The following is a 20,348-nucleotide window of genomic DNA, read 5'->3' as shown; positions in this document are numbered from 1 at the left end:
TTTTGTTCGTGGGTAGTATGTATTTTGTTAAGTGTATGTGATCACTCTTTTTTTACCACTCAGTCGAACCCGTCTGGAAGGAGCTGTAGGTTTAGTCTTCATGCCCTTCTTCCTTGGAAAACATTGATCAAAGTTTCTGCTACGTCAGGACATGTAATGCACAAAAAAATGTTCACTACTGTGGAATTGCATTAGTACAGTTGAAGGAAAATTTGCTTGAGTGCTGCTTTAATTATCAACCGTCGCGATGCCTTCCTTACCTAATGAGGTTTTTTTTTTCCTCGCCATCGAATTTATTTTTGGAACAAACTTTCTTGTACCCTTCAACACACGCGCGCAATACAAGTACAGGTTCCTTTTTTTTAATTAATAGGTATATTGGCACAAAGAGGCTGGCACTTTGATATTGAATGAAACAAATAAAGAATCATTTGAGTCTTTGCCCTTTGGTACGTCGATTCGAGAATGTATTTATATAACAAAACGGTTTTTTGTTTTTTTGTTTTTAATAAAAGGACATTCTCTTTTTATAAAACGTCTTAGGCTCTGTGTGACAGTCATTAATTCTAATTAACCCTTTGTCTCTCAGCCACGGCGGCACCGTGGAGACAGAATCGTTCTGGTTCAGTGCTAAGCGAATAACGTTGTGTGAGCCTCAAATTTGATTGCTCTTTTGGAGGCTCGTTGAAACTGTCACGAATTTTACGAGTCATAAATATTTATTTTTGTCGTATTTCGCATATTTCTGCACCGGACTGCGCGTGTTTAATCAAACACTAATATCAGGAAGATTCTAGTGATATTTCATATACGAATAGATTTCTTGTCCACTTCTCATTTGTCACCTTTCACTCTCCACTCCTATACTCTGGCAATGGTTCGGGGTCTTAATTTGACTCAAAATAACGTCTCTTTTTTTTTTCGCTCTCTTTCTCTTCTTAGTTAAGTGCTATCAGTCCTCACCGCTTATTATTATTATTATTATTTTTTGCTCTTAGGAGCAACCTGCTACGCGCTCCCTCAGGAGGAAAAAAAATTCATTTCATTTTTTTACAATTTATTCTTCTTTCACGCACCTTCTCAACTTTCAAAACTACTCGAAATTAGTCGTGAAATGCGGAGAGAACGAGATCCTGGATGATGCTATTGTAGCAGCACAGCATGTACCGTATTTTTGTTTTTTTTTCAAATCAGAAACTTATTTTCACACTTATTTTAGGCGTTGTTTATAGCCCATCTTTTGCTGATATATATGGGTCTACACATAGCGGACAAGTACTTGATTACAACCTATGGTTTAGATGTGTACAAGTATGTACAAGAGGAGTAACACATTGACTTACATATTTTGTTTATAGATACTGGTCTTTTAGAGGTCTGTGCATGAGTCCACCTTATCGGCAGGCTCCCCCTCAACCCGAATTCCTCTCTACCGCCTGTGTGGAAGCCCCTCTATGTCCAGCTGGGACCAGTTCTTGGGAATGCCCCACACCCACTCCTGGACAAGTACTTTCAGTTTCTTAAGAGCCGCAAAATGGCGTCCACGCAGTTTTTTTTTTATTTATTCCACCGAACAGGCGGCAAATACTGGGGCCCCGTCATGCCATGCCGATGCACGACCAAAAGTCCGCCTTGTCGAACTACGTGTCCGAAAGACGGGCGAACCCTACCAGGCGCCGGTTAATTAATCATGGGTAGTGTCATAGCCTCCTCTATACTGACAAAGCCTGGCAGATCGTCACGTGACGCGGCCGCCGGAAGTGAAAAGGTAGAGCGGCAGACAAGAGTCATGTAACGGGCGCCCCGCTGCGGCGAGACGCCGCAACACACTTGTACCGAGCGATGGAATCTCCGCTTGTGCTTCTCGCGTTCCTCGGGCTACCGCTTCTTTTCTAGTCGGGTTTGGAAACCATGCCTCGGGTCCTTGCCGCTGCAAAAGCTGTGCGCCGAATACCATACCCCTTAGAAATGTTCTGTGCTACCAGATCCTCGCGCTCCAAATCTGCGACCGGGCACGCTATGGCTCCGTCATCGAACTGCCGGGCTTCGTGAGTATAGACGAGGCTATGGTAGTGTGCACGAGGCCATGATTGGCATGCGCCTGATCGCGAGGCCGTCACACGTCGTATGATCAGTCGGACGTTTGAACCAGTGTGTCGAACCGAAAAAAATACGGGTTCGGTTACGGTTCAGGTTCAGGTAAATGTATTTTGTTCCGGTTCAGTTCCGGTTCAATTAATTCGATCCGCGACCCGGTTCGCGAACCGGTTCGGGGTGCTGAACCGGTTCGCGAACCGGTTCGGAAATTATAAATGACAAATTGCAACATTAAAATAAATTACAAATAAAACATCTGAAATCAGCACAACGAAACCGGATATATCGTAGTGTAAGGCTCAGGGATTTCTACCAGGAATGGTTTCTTTATGTGCACTCAAAGGTTACCTCACCGACGTTTACGCATTCGGACTTCATCTAATTGGGTCCGACGCAGTAGCTGTAAAATCCGCGACCTCCTTACAAACCCACTTACAAGTAGAATTCGCCAACTATCCCGCCACCTCGGCGTGTAAGCAATTGAAGGAACAGTGGGGAGAAAATACGGCTTTCTTTATTTGAACTAGCGTTCGGTACCTCAAATTAGACCCTTAAAGAAGTTTTCATTATACAAGATACGGAATATGAAAAACACTTCACCTAACGCAACGCCAGAAGGACGTAATAGGATAAACATTAAAATAGAAGAGTTCGCTGTCTCACAAATATGTTAGCTTCTAAGTGCCTATACGAAACCGGATGCATTATTATCAAACTCCACAGCCTTTTCTTTTCTCATTTCGATGGAAGCAAGCTTCAAGAACTCGCGCGTTCTAGAAACGTGTTATGAAATGAGTACACAGCAGTATTTAGGATTTACGAGATTGTAGGAAAATGAAATCCCGTGACGCGATTTTTTGTTTTTTTGCACAGCCTTCCAATTCTCTTTCTTCCGTGCAAGCCGCGACCAGCGCAATACTGGTTCCTCTGTCAAGATTCATGAATGCAGCATTTATATTCCTAAGACTGAGTGGAGAAGAAAAATATGTAAGCGAGGTGTGTGTCAGTTGACGGCACTTAAAAAACAAATGCATTGATAGCACATTCATTGTCAACAGCGCGTGGCCGAACCGTTTTGACATGAGCCGGTAACCGTTATTTTTTTCCGGTTCAGTTCCGGTTCGGGTTCGGGTTCATCGCGATAACAATATAACGGTTCGGGCTTGGGTTCGGTTCTCGAAAAAATACCGGTTCGGTTCCGGTTTTCGGTTCGGTTCGGTTCCGGTTCGACACCCTGGTTTGAACACGATGTATATGGCCTGATCGGGATCAATGTGGCTATAACCAGTTTGGTGGCCTAAAACTACCCCGCGAGGACGCCGTTTTGCGGTCATTGAGAAGCTTTGCAGGCGTGGGAGTGAGGCACTTTACAATGTGGTTCTAGCTCGGCATGCGGAGGCTGCCACACAAGTGGTGCAAGGGAATTTAGAAGCCGGGGCCTGCCGAAAAGGTGGCCATATCTATGTGGCCGGTATCTTCAGAAAAAAAGAATAAATTGTAGATCTATATGATACGCTCATATAATGTAAATGAAACTATCGTTGTGATTTCGTTGTATCCTTTAAAAAAGAAAATACAAATCATGACTTATGGTAACTTTTTCGTGTCAACATAGCGCGGTATGTCTCACTTGTAAGCTTGACATACCACAAGAACTATACTGATAGCGAATATTATTGCCTAACGTGCACACACAGGCATTTTATGTTCAAGATTGCTTCCTCAGCTGAAGAACATTCTCTTCGTGTACAATGGTCACTGTACTCATAAAATTTCGTTTGAATATTTTATTTGTCAGTCGCATCAATATATTTTTTGTCTAACATGGGTACCTAACACACGTATTCAACACCGAGTCAATTTCTCAGATGTTTTTCTCACTGCTGATTCGTTTTTCCAAAAAAAATAAAAAATGCGAAAACAATTGATATGGTTTTGGGTTCATTATTATTATCGATTCATTGAATAAGGTAACTCAAAAGAGCCCATATTTTTACAGCTATTGAGGAATAGCTTCCCCAGTTTCGTGTCCGGTACCCAACAAATGTCGACACAAAACTACTCAAAACTCCGGACAGCTTCCGCCATCTATGAGCGACGGCGGTGACAAGACAACCAGTCTGGTTGCCGCAGTCGCTCAGCGGTGGTTGCAACCTTTCCAGCTATCGCAGAATTGATAGTTGGGCGAGTTGGTGGGAATTTATCGCAGGAAACAGCGCGCAAAACAGACGAGGACGAACAAGAAACGCACGGGACGAACGTACAGCTTGTGAGGTATTCGTTCTTCACCAGTGTGGAAGGGCTGAAAGATTTTGTTTAGTGATAGTTATTGATTCAAAAATATATTAGGGCTTATAGCAATTGCTTCAGCTAAGCCGAATATTACTTACGTGTTTAGATCTCAACTGTCTATTGTGATATTTTAAGAACATGCGGCACATTAACATTTGCACGTAGGTCCTCAGTCATCGAAGTTGAACGAAAATGTTAATTCTCGCTTGTTTTGAAAAAAGATATCGGTGGTGGCTGACGATCATGGGAACCCATTATGAAAGTCAATGGTATTTTTATTTCTTGATTTTCTTCTGACAAAATGTTGTTACCCTACACCAAAACGAAGAAAGCATGATACCGATTTTTTTTTCTTAATTTGATTGAGTACAATACTTTATAAAGATAATAAACCTTAAGTGCCGTTGGTTTTTGGTGTGCCGAACACAAATATTTGGTATCACTCACACTGTCGCATACTCTTTGAAAAATATTTGTTTATAAATGGCACACTATTTCATAGACAAAATGTTAATATATGTCTTCACGCCTTTAGCCTGTGATATATTTATGTTATTGCATTTTTCGAGACAATGTACTGTGCAGTGACACATCGATTACCCACCCATAGGTTCCCAAGCAGCACACTTGCTTGGGCTAGCTGGGGCCAGGATGGGGCCTTGGCCGTAGTAGACTGGACCGGGACCGCCCAGGGAATTCGGTGAACTGCCAGCCTGGCGGCTCACCGTATTTCCCGGGCACCGGTATGCCACGGAACTGCCAGGGAAGGGATTTCCTTGGCGTTCCTCGTCTTTTCTTGGTCCGAGCAGACCAGTGTAGACAGGCGGCCGCCAACATTGGCGCTTCAGTGTGTTCATTGGCCCCAGGATTTTACGGAACTGCCAGGGAAGTGATTCCCTTGGCGTTCCTTGTATTTTGTTGGTCCGAGCCGACCGCGGTAAACAGGCGGCCACCAACATTGAAGTCTTAGTGGCGCTTCAGCGTGGTCATTGGCCCCGGGATTCTACGTAACTGCCAGGGAAGTGATTTCCTCGGCGTTCCTTGTATTGTCCTGGTCCGAGCCGACCAGGTTAGACAGGCGGCTGCCAAGATTTAAGGATTTCGTGGCGATTCATTGTATTCACTGGCTCCAGGATTCCACGGAACTGCCGGGGAGTGGTTTCGGGCAGTGGCGTCACAAGGGGGGGGGGGTCGCGACGGGAAGCGGGGGGGAGGGGGGGGGGGCGCGGCGGGCCACGCGAGAGCGGAGGGGGGGGGGGGGGGGGGGGAGTTCGCGGCGGGCCACGCGAGAGCGGAGGGAGGAGGGGGGGGAGCGGCGGGTCACGCGGCCACGCACGAGCGGAGCGGGGGGGGGGGGGGGGGGGAGAGGGGGAGGAGGGGGGTGTCGCGGCGGGCTACCGCCGCGAGTGCCGCTGACCCTCGTGACGCCACTGGTTTCGGGTGTCGTTTATTTTTGCAAGATCAGCGCGCGAAGGAACGACGGGCAATTACCGTCGTTCATTATTTTTTGTCTGGAACTTGCTTGACATCGGACCCTGAAGTACTCGATACGGCCACTTTTACTTACATCAACTTAAAATCCGTTCTTACGTTGCTCTTAAATTTGACTCTCACGCTATTATCACAAAGCCAGTGACATACAGCTTCGTACACGAGAATCTGCGCTTAGACCTTTGGCCAGGAACAGTTTCCTCCTTTTCAAGAATATTGCGCTTGCCGGCGTGACGCGATCGTCGGGCTTTATTGACACACCCGTGCCGACAGTACATCGCAACCGCAAGCAGGGTCCGCAAAACAGCACCCCCCATGTCTGATTTCACAAAAATGCCAAAAACAAACTGTTGCACTGGATGTGTAAATTAGAAAAAAAAAAAAACAATAGAACACATTTCATCAAATTCCAGAGGCCGGTGTTTATTCCAGAACAAATTAACTAATCGCAAATCAGTCGGCGCTTCAAGAAAATATATGTGAAGAACATGCTGCTCAACTAAATCTGCGTACATTGCAGAGGCGTTGAGCGCGCGTGTTCAATTTTCCGTTCGCTAAGACCCCGAGTTCTTTCCAGACTGAAAAGAATGACCGGGTGCTTCAGTCAAATTGATCGTCCCACATTTAAATAAACAACAAATATCAGTTTCACATGCTACGTAATTGCATCCTGGTGGTGCGTTTTCTTCGCGAAAGCGAACTTGCCTCACAAGCTTCAAGCAAGAAATGCTTTTTAAAACCGACATGTGCTAAGCCTTGAGTTTTTCAAATGAAACGCGACACGCAAAACTTCCGACACGAGAAAGGCTTAGATGTTGGCTGGTATTCCTAGGTTCAAGAAGAGGCAAGACTGCTCTCGCTGCACCAATGTCAACGCTTAGTGCCGCAGTATGAGAAACTGATTTTTAGTATTTATTTAAAGCGGGAACGACCCATCTGACTCACCTTACACCGCCAACACACGTGGAATGCGGTCTGCACGGACCGCACCACAAGTTACGAAAGCCTTGGCCACGCGTGGTGTAAAGCAAAAGCGTTGTATGTGCAAGTGGCGCTAGCGATCAAGTACATAAAAAAGAAGTTTATTCAGCGGAAAATCGCATTCACTGATGTAAGGAATCGAAACAAAGTAAAGTGCACCGGGAATGTAAATATTTATTTACATTTTTATTTTAATCTCAAAATTAAGCAAGCCGGATTTTAATCCGCGTTTGGATAGGTTCCCACGTGGACTCATGCTTATCAGAATTTGTAAATACGAAATAGGCTTAGCGTAGGCAGTCAAAACATAGATGACATAGATCTACCCTGCCATCTATTACACTATCTACATACAAAACATAGATTACATCTATGTTTTGTATCATTTCTTTGTTCTATGACTCTTCATTCTCTCTTTCACCATAAATACGAGCGAAGGTGAGCTCGTGACGTGTCAACATCGACCTCACATTGCTTTCGCTCGCACTGAGCGTGAAACGAAGTGTAGGACATGTGGGGCACGTTTCGGCGGTGCACGCGTCGACGTGTTCAGAACTAATTTGTTCTACGTCATCAAGGTTAGCGTAACGTCTGCAGGGCAAAAATTGCAAATTGGGTTATGGGGATATTTTTACAGCGTGCAGTTGGTCAGCCATTTAAAGTTGCGACGAGTCACTCGCGGTAGATGAGCAATTTAGCCGGTGCAGTACAACCACTAGCCTGGGGTCCTTAACGTGCACCACGCAGTAGTGATACACGAGCGCAGGTCGGTAGGATGCTCATCCAGATCGAAACGGGCAGGGGTGGGGCTCGAACCCAGGATCCCTGGGTTCTACAGCGCGAGCTTTCACTCCACGCGCGTCGAGCTGGGTGTGCGCTTTAGCCCACTTCTGCAGGGCTCCAATTTCGTCAAAGCTGGGGTGAGCACGTGCAAATTAGAGGCAACGCAAAGCCTCGTGGGCGTGCTCTTGTAGTTAGTTTTCTGAATGCGCTGATCACGTGCGCTGAACCTGTAGCTATGGCTCCAGAGAAAAATTGGGGAGTGTGTATGTTTATACAGCCTAGAATTTGGTCTGCCTCAACGGCCGAGGAGTCTCCCAGCTGTAGATGAAAATTTTAGCCAATGCAGTACAACTGATAGCGCAGGGTCTTTAACGTGCATCACGCAGTAATGATACACGAAAGCGCGCCTGTAGGATGTTCATCCAGATCGAAACGGGCAGGGGTGCGGATTGAACCCAGGATCCCTGGGTTCTGTTGCGCGAGCCTTCGCTCCGCGTGCTCCGAGCTGGTGTGCTCTAGCCCACTCGGCCGCCGATCCCGCTCCGGAGGGAAACAAGTCTTCTGTTTAGACACGCACAGCAAGTTAGCGAGTGGATTACACCGCTGTATGCACTGAAGCTGTAGCGATCTAGAAGGTCCACGAAAAAAAAAAAAAAAATACAGCCATACTCGTTGGCAGGTTGAAAGTAAACGCTGGGGAGGGGGTCGGCTCCTCCCGAGCGTTCGCTCTACAAAAGTGGAAAGAGATGGGAGGAGCTGCTTCATCTCAAAACTGAAAGTTTTCAGATGAAGCAGCTTCTCACTCCTTCGATTTGTGTGTATGTTGATAAGGGAAAAAACGCAGTGCCTCTTATGCTCATTTAGCGACGCAGCCAGGAATATTTTCTAAGGTGGAGGGGAAGGGGGGGGGGGGGGGTGCGCTTCTCCCGCCTCCCCTGTATTTACATCACTTGTGTATTGTCGGCTGTTCATGATCTTAAATTTCTCAAATCAACCTGTTTTACTGAGCCACAAAACACGGCCTGTAATTCAAACCAAACCAAAAAAAAAAAAAAAAAAAAACTTAAAAAATACGTACATTTTCTTAGCAAAAAAATTAAAACTTAAAACAGATATCCAGTGAATGATTAAGCAATTACATGTATTCACAAATAAGAAATCAAGTCGAATTAAGATATTGAACACCGTTTGTTTGAAGGACCAGATGGACATGAGTTGATGCAGATTCCAATCAGCAAACAAAGGTTATCAAGCAACGTATAACAGGAATTAGAAACAGCGCGGAAAGACGAGGACCAGACAAAGAAGTGACACGGACGTAGCGCTGACTTACAACTGAGTTTATTGAACGCAAACTCGCAATATTTATTTGCGGTGTCACGAACAAAAGAACATAAAAAATTCAGCCCATGTGATGTATCACCAATAAAAATAAAACAATGATAAAAAACATTGAAAAAAAACATTGAAAAAAAATAATAATAATGAAATGCGCCATGACACAGCCGTACAGAGTATGTGCTAAAAATCGAGCAAGTCACGGAACTAGAAAATTCATCTCTTTGCCTGATAGGGCCACAGAAGGACTGCTTACACATGCTGCACCCAGCCTCGCTATCTCAACAGCCTCTAGAATTTCCCGAGTAAGCTGGTCCCTATGACGCTTAACAACCTCACACCGTTGGAAGTCGGGAAGGCAACCACAGTCAATGTTTTTATCAATGTTTTTTATCATTGTTTTATTTTTATTGGTGATACATCACATGGGCTGAATTTTTTATGTTCTTTTGTTCGTGACACCGCAAATAAATATTGCGAGTTTGCGTTCAATAAACTCAGTTGTAAGTCAGCGCTACGTCCGTGTCACTTCTTTGTCTGGTCCTCGTCTTTCCGCGCTGTTTCTAATTCCGAAGTATGTACCAACTCGCCCAAGCCTCAACTTTAGCGTATAACAGGAGAAGAAGTTGGGAAATTATGTCTGCTCGCATTCGATTGACTTCAAAGTTCGTATAGAGTACGATAACTGCAGTCATGTCAACCGTCGTGACACCGGCCCCAGAAATATGGACTGAGATAGAGTGGGGTCGAAACCGAAACTATCAAGTCGTATTTCAATCCTTGGCTGCCTTGGCTGGCTTGGCTTCGTGCCAATTCAAAGCCGCAAGCAACTTCTGGATCCTTGTTCGTTCCGGAGAGGACACAAAGGCCTTTCTCGGAGTGCGTCGGTCGATCCGAGTTTAGGTAAGTTTTGCCGATTTCATATTCAAAATGCATGCTAGAAGAATATCCAGATATGCTAGATCATCTTCGGAACAACGTAGCTCACGTTGCCACCGTAATTCGGATGATTTTTCACTTTTTTCTACGATTTGAGTCGAAAAAAGTGAAATCGTCTTAGCACTGACCGGCGGTGGCGGCGGCGCCGCCGCGGTGCCGCCGTGCCGCTATCTTGAGAATCCCGTGAATGCTCTGCGACACCGGAGCACTGCAGAGACGCTGATTAGATTGTTTCTAAAGTACGCGTTGCTATCAGTGAACTGTTCTGTGTTGTTAAACGCTTGATTGCGTGTCGTCTCGTCCTTTTTCATGCTAGCGGCAGCGTTGAGTTGTGCCCAAGGTTTTGAAACGCCCGGCCCGCGCGCTCTGGGTTTTCATGCCGCGTCCAGCGGGATGGCGCGGTTCGACTGGCGCTGGCGTTTGGCGTATTGATAGGACACGCTCCTAACTGGGTGTCGTCGTTGTGCTCGTGTACGGCGTGTGCCTCGCGCCGGCGTGCGGTGCGTGGCGTTGGGTTTGAGGTGCTCGGGCCTTGAGTTTCTTATACTTGGGACACACGGGCAACTCGAATGCCATTTACAACGAATGACATTTGAGCGGACGGCCAATCGGCGCGCGACACTCCGGGCGTGACGCATTCCACGCGCGACAGATAGCGAGCTGATTCGCCGATCACACAATTGTCATTCGTTGTATATGGCATTCGAGTTGCCCGTGCCGCACGGGTATTAAAAGTGTTGACCGAGCTCTCTTAGTCTCATCGTTCTTGTTGTTTTCTCCCTTGCTGCCTGTTTGTTATTTTGATCATCTTGCTCTGGTTGATTGGCTAGCAGACGATCGTGCGTACGGGCCCCTGCATATATGTCTAGCCTTGCGAGCCACCCAGGGTACTACTGTCGCTAATAATGATTATTATTGCTTGCCTTAGCGACGTTTTAATTTACCCCGGCTACATTCGTGACTTGTAGAACTCGTGGGTGCACAAGTAGTTTACATGGCTGAGGAAAGAGGTTGAATGATTTGATTAAAATGCTCTGATCTGGTATAGAACGTTTAGTGGTACTGGGGAGACACATACAAAGCAAGGAGATCCAGCTTTGAATGTGATGGCTCCCTACTTACTACAACGTTTAAATACCTGAGGCCCTGGTAAAGTTGAAGGGAGTCTCTTAAAACATTTGTGGAAAGACCCAAAGCTGGATACAATTTTAGTCTAATAGCTGGTCTACACTGCAGCAACCGACTAGGACTGACTCCGACAAAACCAGTCTTTAAGCCTCTTGTGACGGCTTATGACCACGCCGTCCAGCAGTAATAATGGCAGTCGTAAGCGGCTTAAAACCCTGTTTTGTTCAACTCGGTCGTAGTCAGTTGCAACAGTGTGAACCAGCTCTAACGCCTCTTAGGTGCATGCGCAAACAGTAGCTTCAGGATAAACTTGCGCATTGCACTGCCCCAGAGGATATCGATCACATCCCCGGTGTTTATTTTTAATCTGTATCCCTGCACTGCAGAACATGTCAAGAGGCTTGTTGATTGCTGTGCATGTGCCTACCAAGCGAGCTGTGCTATTTTTAAGTGGTGTTTAATTTGTTTTTAGCTTCCTGGGATTTCTTAAGGTACCAGTAGGTATCTAAGCTCTACATGCACATTGTTCTTAACAGGCACTTCACCAGAAATTTGTTTTTTTTTTGGGGGGGGGGGGAAGGCCCAGCAAAATGGACGATTTTTGGGGGGGGGGGGGGCGGGGGGATAGGGTAGGTAATAAAAAAAAGGTGAGGTAGGCTCCTACTTCCCCCCCCCCCCCTCTTTCCGGCTGCGTGCCTGGTTCTTAATACAATTACGTTATGAAGAAGCTCATTTTCCTTGTTTGGTTGAGTGTAATGGTGCTGTCATCATGGTCTTTGCACTGTCGACAACAAGAGAAGCGTAATGTTGGCACTTTTTCTTTTGTTGATCTGTGAAGCAAGTTTTGGTTTCTTTGTTTGTTCCAGAATATCAGTCTGATTCTTATTCATGGTATTGCAGGAAGTCTGTATCATCAAGAAAAAACTGCAGGTGGCTGGAAGCTGCCGATCAGCTGCCAGTCTGGATAGTAGCCATCAACTCAGCAAAGGCCTGCAGGCGAATCAGCCCAACCTGTTTCTCTGCTGCCTTTCAAGACAGGATGGTTTGTGAAAAGTGAAACGGGGCCCATGCACCGCTTCCGCAGGGCCCTGCTGGTATTTATCTGACCTTTTGTTTTCCTAAACAAATAACACCATTCCAAACTGTAATATACCAAGCAATTGCCCACTCTAAATTGGGGATGACCATGGAGAGCTGGGGGATAGGGTAGGTAATAAAGCACAGGTGTACATGGTCGGGTGGTCCCTTGGTCTGACCACGGAATTACAAACAGCTGCCATTTGCAAAGCTGGTTGACTGTGCAAACACGTAAAAACAAACAGTCTGTTTTTTTTTCTTTTTTTTTTATTACAAATTAACATCCTAAAGAATGGTTGCTTACGCACTTGCTTGTTCTTGTTATAAAGCCTTAAATTTATTCTTCCGAGTTAGAACAAAAAAGCAACCCATCTTTTTTTGGGCACAACTTTCTTTGGCAATGAAGAGAAAACTAGGGAGGGGGGGAGGCAGGCAGTGCCAAAGGCTGTGTTAGTGCACCAAATAGTTATCATTTTTTGTTTTTTTTTTGTCTCAGTTTCAGTTAGGGTGTTGGCGTGTCAACCACGCAGTTGCTTCATTGCATGTTTTTGTACGAGGATTGCGGTTGAGGGAGCTGAACCGCGATCGCCGAGCATGCAGGCATATTCAGATCTATTTCTGAAGGCTTCACCCGTTTTTAAGCGTAAGCCAACACTTTGACTGAAGCACTCGGACAGACTTGCAAGGTAGATTTCACCGTGGTCAATCTCCTAGAATTTAATTTGTCTCTCAGCTGACGAAGATAGGCAGTGTCGGATCAGGAAAAGCTGCGAACTTCATGATAGATAACCGCCGGAAAAATACCTAGACAAAAATTTGACGTGAACACTGGCGTACCGGCAACTAACATTTATTGAAAACAAAATTTCTTATATAGTAAGTGGTAAGGATGCAGATTTGTGGTAATGAACTGTCCTCTCATGTTGATATCTTTTCAGATATATCAGTGTTTAGAAGAAAGCTAAATTTTTATCTTTAATTCGTGATTGCATGTTAGTCTGTTCTTTTTTACAAGTGGAAGACATTGTGTTAAGTCATCTACTACCATTTTATGTGCCACCACACTATGGCCTAGTGGTCGTTCTGGGGCATGATTCAAATAAAACATTATTATTATTATTATTATTATAGCTGTGAAAAACGTCAGTCATGACTACAACTGGTCAACCCTCTATCAAAAAATTCATTCTTTTGCTGAGAAGGTTATGGATGTGTCACTTGTACACCTGGTGCCTTTGGCTTTAATCTTAAACGCCTGGTGTAGCTCTCTAGATTCTTTATCTGGGTATCTGGCCAAAAATTTAGTGTCTTTAAACGACTGGGAGCAAAAGCAGCGTCTGCAGTGTGTGGCCAGATGTCGTGATGGAGATCGCTTGTGTGGCCACCTCGCGTTCGCGGGCGCAGTCATTAATACATAGGCCTGTCTGACCCGTGTACACAGAACCATATGACATTGTGATTCCGTACACAACTTTGGTTCTGCATTCTGTGAATTTTTTGCACTGTTTAGTTTTGCATTTGTCTTTTCCAAGGGCCGCTGCTGCAGCGACAACACACATCAGCTGCTGCCCTTGTTTCCCGTCATTTAATGACACCAAATTTTTGGCCAGATACCCAGATAAAATGTCTAGAAAAAGCTACACGAGGTGTTTGAGATTATAGCCATAGGCACGAGTTGTACAAGTGACACATCCATAACCTTATCAGCAAAAGAATATGAATTTCTTGATAGAGGTCTACATTGGTTGTAATCATGATTGACATTTCTCACAGCAATGTAACAGATTGTTTTTTTTTTCAATGATGTTAGTTGCGAGTGCGCCAGTGGCAACTTCTTGACCCTGTCTATTTTTTGGCGCTTGTCAATGATCATGAACCACCTGACCCGAATTGCCACATGAACGAATTTTATGAGTGCTGCCGCGTTTTGAGGTCAGTTATCTGTAAACTCTTCTGGTGCTGAAAAACTATTGCGCGGGAGGAATATACAGAAATAGAAGCACGCACACTCCACGACGCAAAGTCGCATTCCATTTGGATCGCATTCAGTTATGGCTGGCCCTAGGGGGTCGCTGGCACACCACAGCTCAGAATATGTGTAGCGAGGATTGCGCTGCAGAACCCAGAGGTCCTGAGTTCCGTCCCCACCCCTGCTCAGACACACCAGTGAGCTTGCTAGCCAACCGGCATACGGAAACAACTAGGAGTCCCGGTTCCCACTGTCCCATTTGTCATACATGTTGCACACCACTTGCTTGGTTTGTTTTAAGATTTCTTGGTTGCCAAACTTCATAAAAATCTTACATGTCAAACAAAGGGGCGAGCTCACAGAGTGTGCCTGCATTAAACCGCACTGATGATGCCCAAAGATGCGCATGATAAAGATGCAGTAAAGGTTCGTCCCATGGTTGAATAGATGATGACTGCCCGGCGGTGTCTTGCGGGGCCAATCGTTTGATGAGCCTTGTTCGGTGTGTGATCAGAAGAGTGTGACAGATGCGGGAGGACTTCGTCTAAACTGTTTATTTAGACGTGACGAGCTATTGTACACAGTATATACAAAGCGAAGGGAATTCGCCGTCCTCCAAATTAGTCCAAGTCCAAGCCAGAAGAGAGCTTCTCTCTCCCCCGTCACGGACTTTTGAAGACGCTGACCCCCTCACTCTCGGGCGAGGATCAACCAATCATTTCAAAGCTTTGCTGGAGCCACGTGATATCCACCGTCCAATAGTTGGCAAGGGCGTCGATACACATTCGTTAACTTGCCAACGGACTACAGCCGACAGCTCCGTAACTTCGTCCGTGCATCCCGTTGCAGACATAGCGGCGCCTCTCCGGAACCCCCAGGTTGAAACCCAAGAAGCCCCGTAGAATGCGCAAGCCTTCCAGATTCAAAATAAAAGAACAACATCTCTTCCCGAGGGGTCATCCCGATGGGGGAGACACAGGAAGACGCTCTCCAGGGGGCCGCGTCGGCAGAAAGACCCGCGCGGTCCCCCGTTAGAAAAGCAAAACTACACAAAACGACCTGGGAGGGAGCATCATACACGCCGCCGGACAAGACGACCGTCGCCCGGCTGATCGAGAAACCAGCCGTCTCTCCCAGAACCCTTACACCTTCCCCCCAAGACTGTTTCTGGTCCTCCTTGGACCTGCTAAACAGTTAATCTAAACACACGCAAAAGAAATAAAACTAGGTAACACTAACGTGAAGTTCTTCAGAACCGACTCAAAGCGTGCAAACATAATCGTAAGCTGACAATAAAACAAAACACCTAAAGACAACAGATTCTACTTTAACAAACCGGAATGTCCCAGTGCAAACATAGAAAGGGTCCAAAACGCGTGCGTGACATCCCAAAGGCTGAAAAATAACACACACACAAAGAGGAAAACAGCGTAACATTCGCATTGAACGTATTCACAACAGCAACGAGAAAAGCGTCCTTTTGGGTCCCCAAGTTCAACTCGCCAATTCACTTCACAGCCCCACTGCGCCCTGCGGCACGGGTGAGGGGAACATTCACGTCTAACCGAGGCGGCATGGCATGATCACTCAGTCGATTCCCAACATAAATTGTTGAGCCCGCACTATGCGTCAGTATTTCCGTTACTGGTTCCCTTCCCATGCTGGACTGTTACATTGTAACGCTGAAGGGCCAAGGCCTACCTAGCCAACCCCACAAGTCAGTGCTTCGCTGTCTTCATCTCTTCCTACGTTCTGTTCTTTAACTTCACAAGGATAGGCCGCTGTACCTCCCTGTTGCACGTGGACCTTACTGCTCCTAGCTTTCAACAGTTCCCAATCTTCCCAGGCAAGCAAACAGTTCACCCCTTCCGCCAGCTGATTGGTGAGCGCGCACACTAAGTCGGCTTTAGTTGAATTTTCTACCGCCCCTGGACAGCTCAACCTTATTGGAAGTGTTGCAAGATTGGCATCAATGGCGTGGCCAAAAGCGGACACTAGCTTCACTGTGCCCGACGGTTCCCTCAAAGCTTGAGGTAGCAGGCTCTCCCGTACCACCGTCATTTCGGTACCCGTGTCGAGCACTGCTTCGGTGTGTACGTCGCCGCACTCCAGTTGAACCAATTGTAACTTCGAGCGGCCCGTCTCCGAAATCGACCGCCTCACCTCAACCCGAGCGGTTAACACTCTGTCTGTCTGCCCTTTCGGTTCAGGAACATTTGCCAGCCCCTGAGGCACCTCACTACCCGAAGCGCGAGGGCAGTGCTTGGCAATGTGTCCCTGCTCATGACATACATGACACCTTACAGCTGCTCGACCCGAGTTCACGGGACCTTTGAACCCTGGCGAGCGCCCCGTCCCTGACTGTTCTGTTGGAACGTACACCTGTTTTGTGGCGCTCCCTTTCCCTTTTGCCTGCTCATAAGTCTGTAACACCCTCGCCACCTCGACCGGTTTTAACCAAGTTTCTCCCTCGCGAAGGCGAACATACTCCAGACCATCGGTACTCAGGCTCGCCTTAATCCGATCAGCAACCATGAGCTCCGTTACTGTCTCCTGCGTGTCCGCACCTCTCACCTGAAGGTAATACGTGAAGTAGGTTCGGACACGGGAGGCGAACTGAGCCCATGTTTCATCTTTTCTTTTGGCTGCACTGTCGAACCTGTCTAGGTACTCAGCTGGCGTGAGTTTCAGTTCGCTCAGCACCGCCCGTTTTACCGACTCGTAATCTAAACAATCGTCTTGCCCTAGACTGTGCAGCAGGTAGCGGACACGCTCCGTTAGCACCGGCATAATCAAATGTACTCGACCACTATCCGGCACCTGGTACGTGGTAAACAATTTTTCCACCTCATCAAACCATAAAGGAACGTCCGCGTCACATGGCAGGCTGTACCCTTTCAAAACTTTTGCGCATTGCGCAACCGGGTCTAAGCCTGCGTGCCGTTGGTCGCCTGTTTCCGACCCAGAGGACGAAGGTCGACCACTTTCCTTTCCTAGCTGTGCCATGCGCAACGCGATCCCCTCTTCGGACTCAATCTGAAGTTGCGCTTTCCGCAACTCAAATTCTAGTTCGAGCCTTCGAATTGTGACCGCCTCCGATTCCTTTTCTGTCGCACCCTGTGGCGCCTCCTGCCCCTGACTAGAGGCTCCTGTCCCCTGCGAGTTCTCTCCATTTAACCCGTTCTCCATGTCGGCCAGCATCTGACGCGTCAAAACCATAAGTCCCGCCAACTACCAGCCATGCCAACCTCGACCCGACGCAAGAAATCCCACTCACCCGGCGCAAACGTTGCCGCAGTTTGAAGCCCAGAGCCCGGATATTGCGTCCTCAGTAGTCGTCCTTGGCCTCGGCGTCGGAACTCCTGACCCTCGAGGTCCCTGGTTTCAGTCACCGGTCGTTCAGCGTTGCTGTCCGATGACCCAGGTGGTTTTCTCTCCGTCGATGTGCCGCATGCGCCGCTTTCCACCGGCCAGTCCGCTTCGGCAGTACCGCTCCCTGACGCTCAGCGCTGCTTGTCGGCGGATTCCGTCGGTCGCTCCGTTCAAGCACCTGGCCAGCCAGGAAGCTTCAGCTGGACCACCTCTGTCGCCTTCTTGATCCTCTGATCGTCACCAAGGCTCGCTCATCGCTGTCGAGCTGCGCCAGTAAAGTTCTTGTTGTGGTGGAGAGAGACGTCAGCTGTCGAAGATCCTCTCCCCGATCGCGGCTGGTGACTTCGATGGCGAGGCAGTGGCAGCGACGACGATTTGATGCTTTTTAACTATACATTTATTCACAAAGAACAAAGGGCCTGCGGACGACACACGTCCGCGACCGACTCCGGGACCTCTCCCGCTCCAACTCCCCAAACCCCGCTCCCCCGGGGGTCCGCCTACGTCCCCCAAGGGAACACATTCCTTCCGCGCGCGCGGCGCGCGCGCTCGCGGAGGGGCCATTTGCTCGCTCTCGCGCACCGCCAGCACCCCCTCCCCTCGAAGAGGTGACCCTCCCGGCAATGCCGGCAAGCGGTGGAAGACAAAACAATACTAATTAAGGAAAACATACGCTCTGATCCTTACAGATGCCATCTTAATTTTGCAGGGAGCTAGAAAACCTAGGGTGAATTTAAACCAAGAAAGCACAAAATGGCTAAAAAGGAAATGCTCTAGGTTTGGCACATCCTGGCCAATGTTATGCTAACATTCTAAAGTCAAAGCTAAACGGAACAATTTTACATATATTTTAATTGGTTACGTTCCACCCAGCAAATTATTATGGTTGAACTATATTCAGCTATGCAGTGAAATGGTGTCCTTTGGCTCTCTAGCTTTAGCTTCATTGCCACGGAACATTGTCCCCAAGTATATTACTTTCTAGCTCTTTTCGACTGCACCCCTCCTATTCCTCTCCTGCTTTGCTGTTCTACTTGTTCTATCCCCATTCTGCCTGCCAGTCGTGGAGATAAACGCCCATGGCGACAGGGTGCCTGATGTCTCTTTCATATATTTTTTTAACTTGCTTAAAATAGAGGAATAGGCATTAATATGTCCTTAGATGAGTTGATATGTTTCAAAAGTAGGGGTTGAGCGCTTACTCTGCCGCGGGTGCATGCTCGGTGTTTTTTGGTAGTTTTATGGCGTTGTGCGTTACTAGAATAAGTTGGGCTTTAGTATAGTTACCGCATATGTGTACAGTAATTCACGCAGTTGTTAATGGCCGTTAGTACCTGACTCAAACCTGTGCAGGGTTTCTATGAGCTGAAAATTGGTATTGTTGAGAAATTCGGCAATTGGAAAAGTCTCAAGATTTCCAGCCTAATCAGTATCGATCAGGGAATTTCAACCTTCCTTTCTCTGAATGTAAGCAAAAGACACGTGTGGTGTGACACATGCACCTTCCTCCTACTCAGCAACTCGGCCGGCCTGCCAACGTAAATCTTTGCTGGAAACTAGAGTCTTGGTAGAATCCAGAGATGCAACTTCATCTCGAAATGTATTTGCAAGGCAAACTTCTATACTTTCAACGAACTGCTGCTGCTTATGGCAGATTTGTGGAATGGCTTCATAGTGCGAGAGTTTGTCTCTATAGCTACCCTAGTTGCTCCTGAATAAACTTCTAGGGGATCTTTTCCGGGCTGTGAACATCATGACAGTTGAGGTAGTTTCTGCTGGAAAAGGGAGGGGGACAGAGAGGGTATCCCTCAGCTTGACAGTCCATAGAAGCTTTGTCAGCCAGGATTTTGAATGTTGCGAGGACAATGACAGCTGTGTTAGCTCATATATTTTTTGCCAGAAGTTGTACGACTAACTGCCAGGATTGCAACATCCAACAGCATGACATGCCAGCTCCTGTGGTGTCATTTAATTTTGTCGCTTAGAGACCACTTTTGGTACATGGGTTATATAGAACACTAAACGAACCAGTTGGAGGCGCATTCCAGGCACCATAACGTAGCCTCTGCTGCTGAGATGTTCTTATTGCAGGTATAATTTCCGATTCTGCTTTTTTTTTTTTTTTTCAGTGGGAGCTCATGGAGGTGGCACGGTGCATGGAAGGACAGAGTGGCTGACAGTGAGCTGCCCAAGCAAGCTGCTGGCTCTTGTGACCGTCTCCGAAAGCCTCTGGATGGGCTAAATTGCAGACGTGCCTGGACATTTATAAATGGTAAACACAATCTAGACTACCTTTGAATTATGCCTTGGTCTAACGGATGTAGCTTGGATGTCGTGTTTGGCTGCTAGAATGGAACTGGATAGTGTTAAGCGGCACATGTCACCAAGTAAGCACACGCTGGGACGCTTATCCACAAACTCGGCTTCCCAGTCCACGAGCCACCAAAGACCCAGCCAAAGAGATCCCGAGTCATCCATGATTTCATGTTTCATACGTATATGATGGTTTTACTGCAACAGCTCATAATATTTGGCATTCTAAACTTTCCCATCACTAAGAATACATTTTTGTGGTGCCATACGTGTTGGTTTTTAAAAGCTCTGATATCTGGGCCTTGTTCTGTTAGTTTCCATGCGAACTGTGAATCGCTTGCCAGGGATGCTTTTGCCACTGCAGGCCAATTTCCTTGGCAAGGCATTTAACTATTTCTGGTTTCATACTTGGCTTCAATTGATTGTTGAGCCATTGACTTTCTCTTTCGACGCTGGCACTGCCACCACAATAGTCCCATCACATACACTGGCACTACTGCTCGTTACAAAAGGTACAGCCGTTTGCATCTATCTATCCATCCCTTAGATGGTCTTTTCTCCTGTGCCA

At 46.9% G+C, this 20,348-nt stretch overlaps 1 protein-coding gene across 1 annotated transcript; it reads right to left on the bottom strand.

The window, feature by feature from the left end:
• Window positions 1–15,796: 15,796 nt before the first annotated feature.
• Window positions 15,797–17,374, bottom strand: LOC120840872. Its single transcript, XM_040211640.3, has one exon. It carries the CDS (start codon window positions 17,312–17,314, stop codon window positions 15,797–15,799), a length of 1,518 nt encoding a protein of 505 aa, XP_040067574.2. The 5' UTR covers window positions 17,315–17,374.
• Between the last annotated feature and the right edge of the window lie 2,974 nt (window positions 17,375–20,348).

Source organism: Ixodes scapularis, unplaced genomic scaffold (assembly GCF_016920785.2).
Source record: "Ixodes scapularis isolate PalLabHiFi unplaced genomic scaffold, ASM1692078v2 PGA_scaffold1__304_contigs__length_218370807, whole genome shotgun sequence".
Classification (NCBI taxonomy): domain Eukaryota; kingdom Metazoa; phylum Arthropoda; class Arachnida; order Ixodida; family Ixodidae; genus Ixodes; species Ixodes scapularis.
Note: the sequence above shows the minus strand (reverse complement) of the source record. Positions and strands in the feature narration are given on the sequence as shown.

Bases quoted from the DNA above. Each gene is read 5' to 3' on its own strand.
- LOC120840872 (XM_040211640.3), bottom strand. From the start codon at position 17,314: ATGGTTTTGACGCGTCAGATGCTGGCCGACATGGAGAACGGGTTAAAT.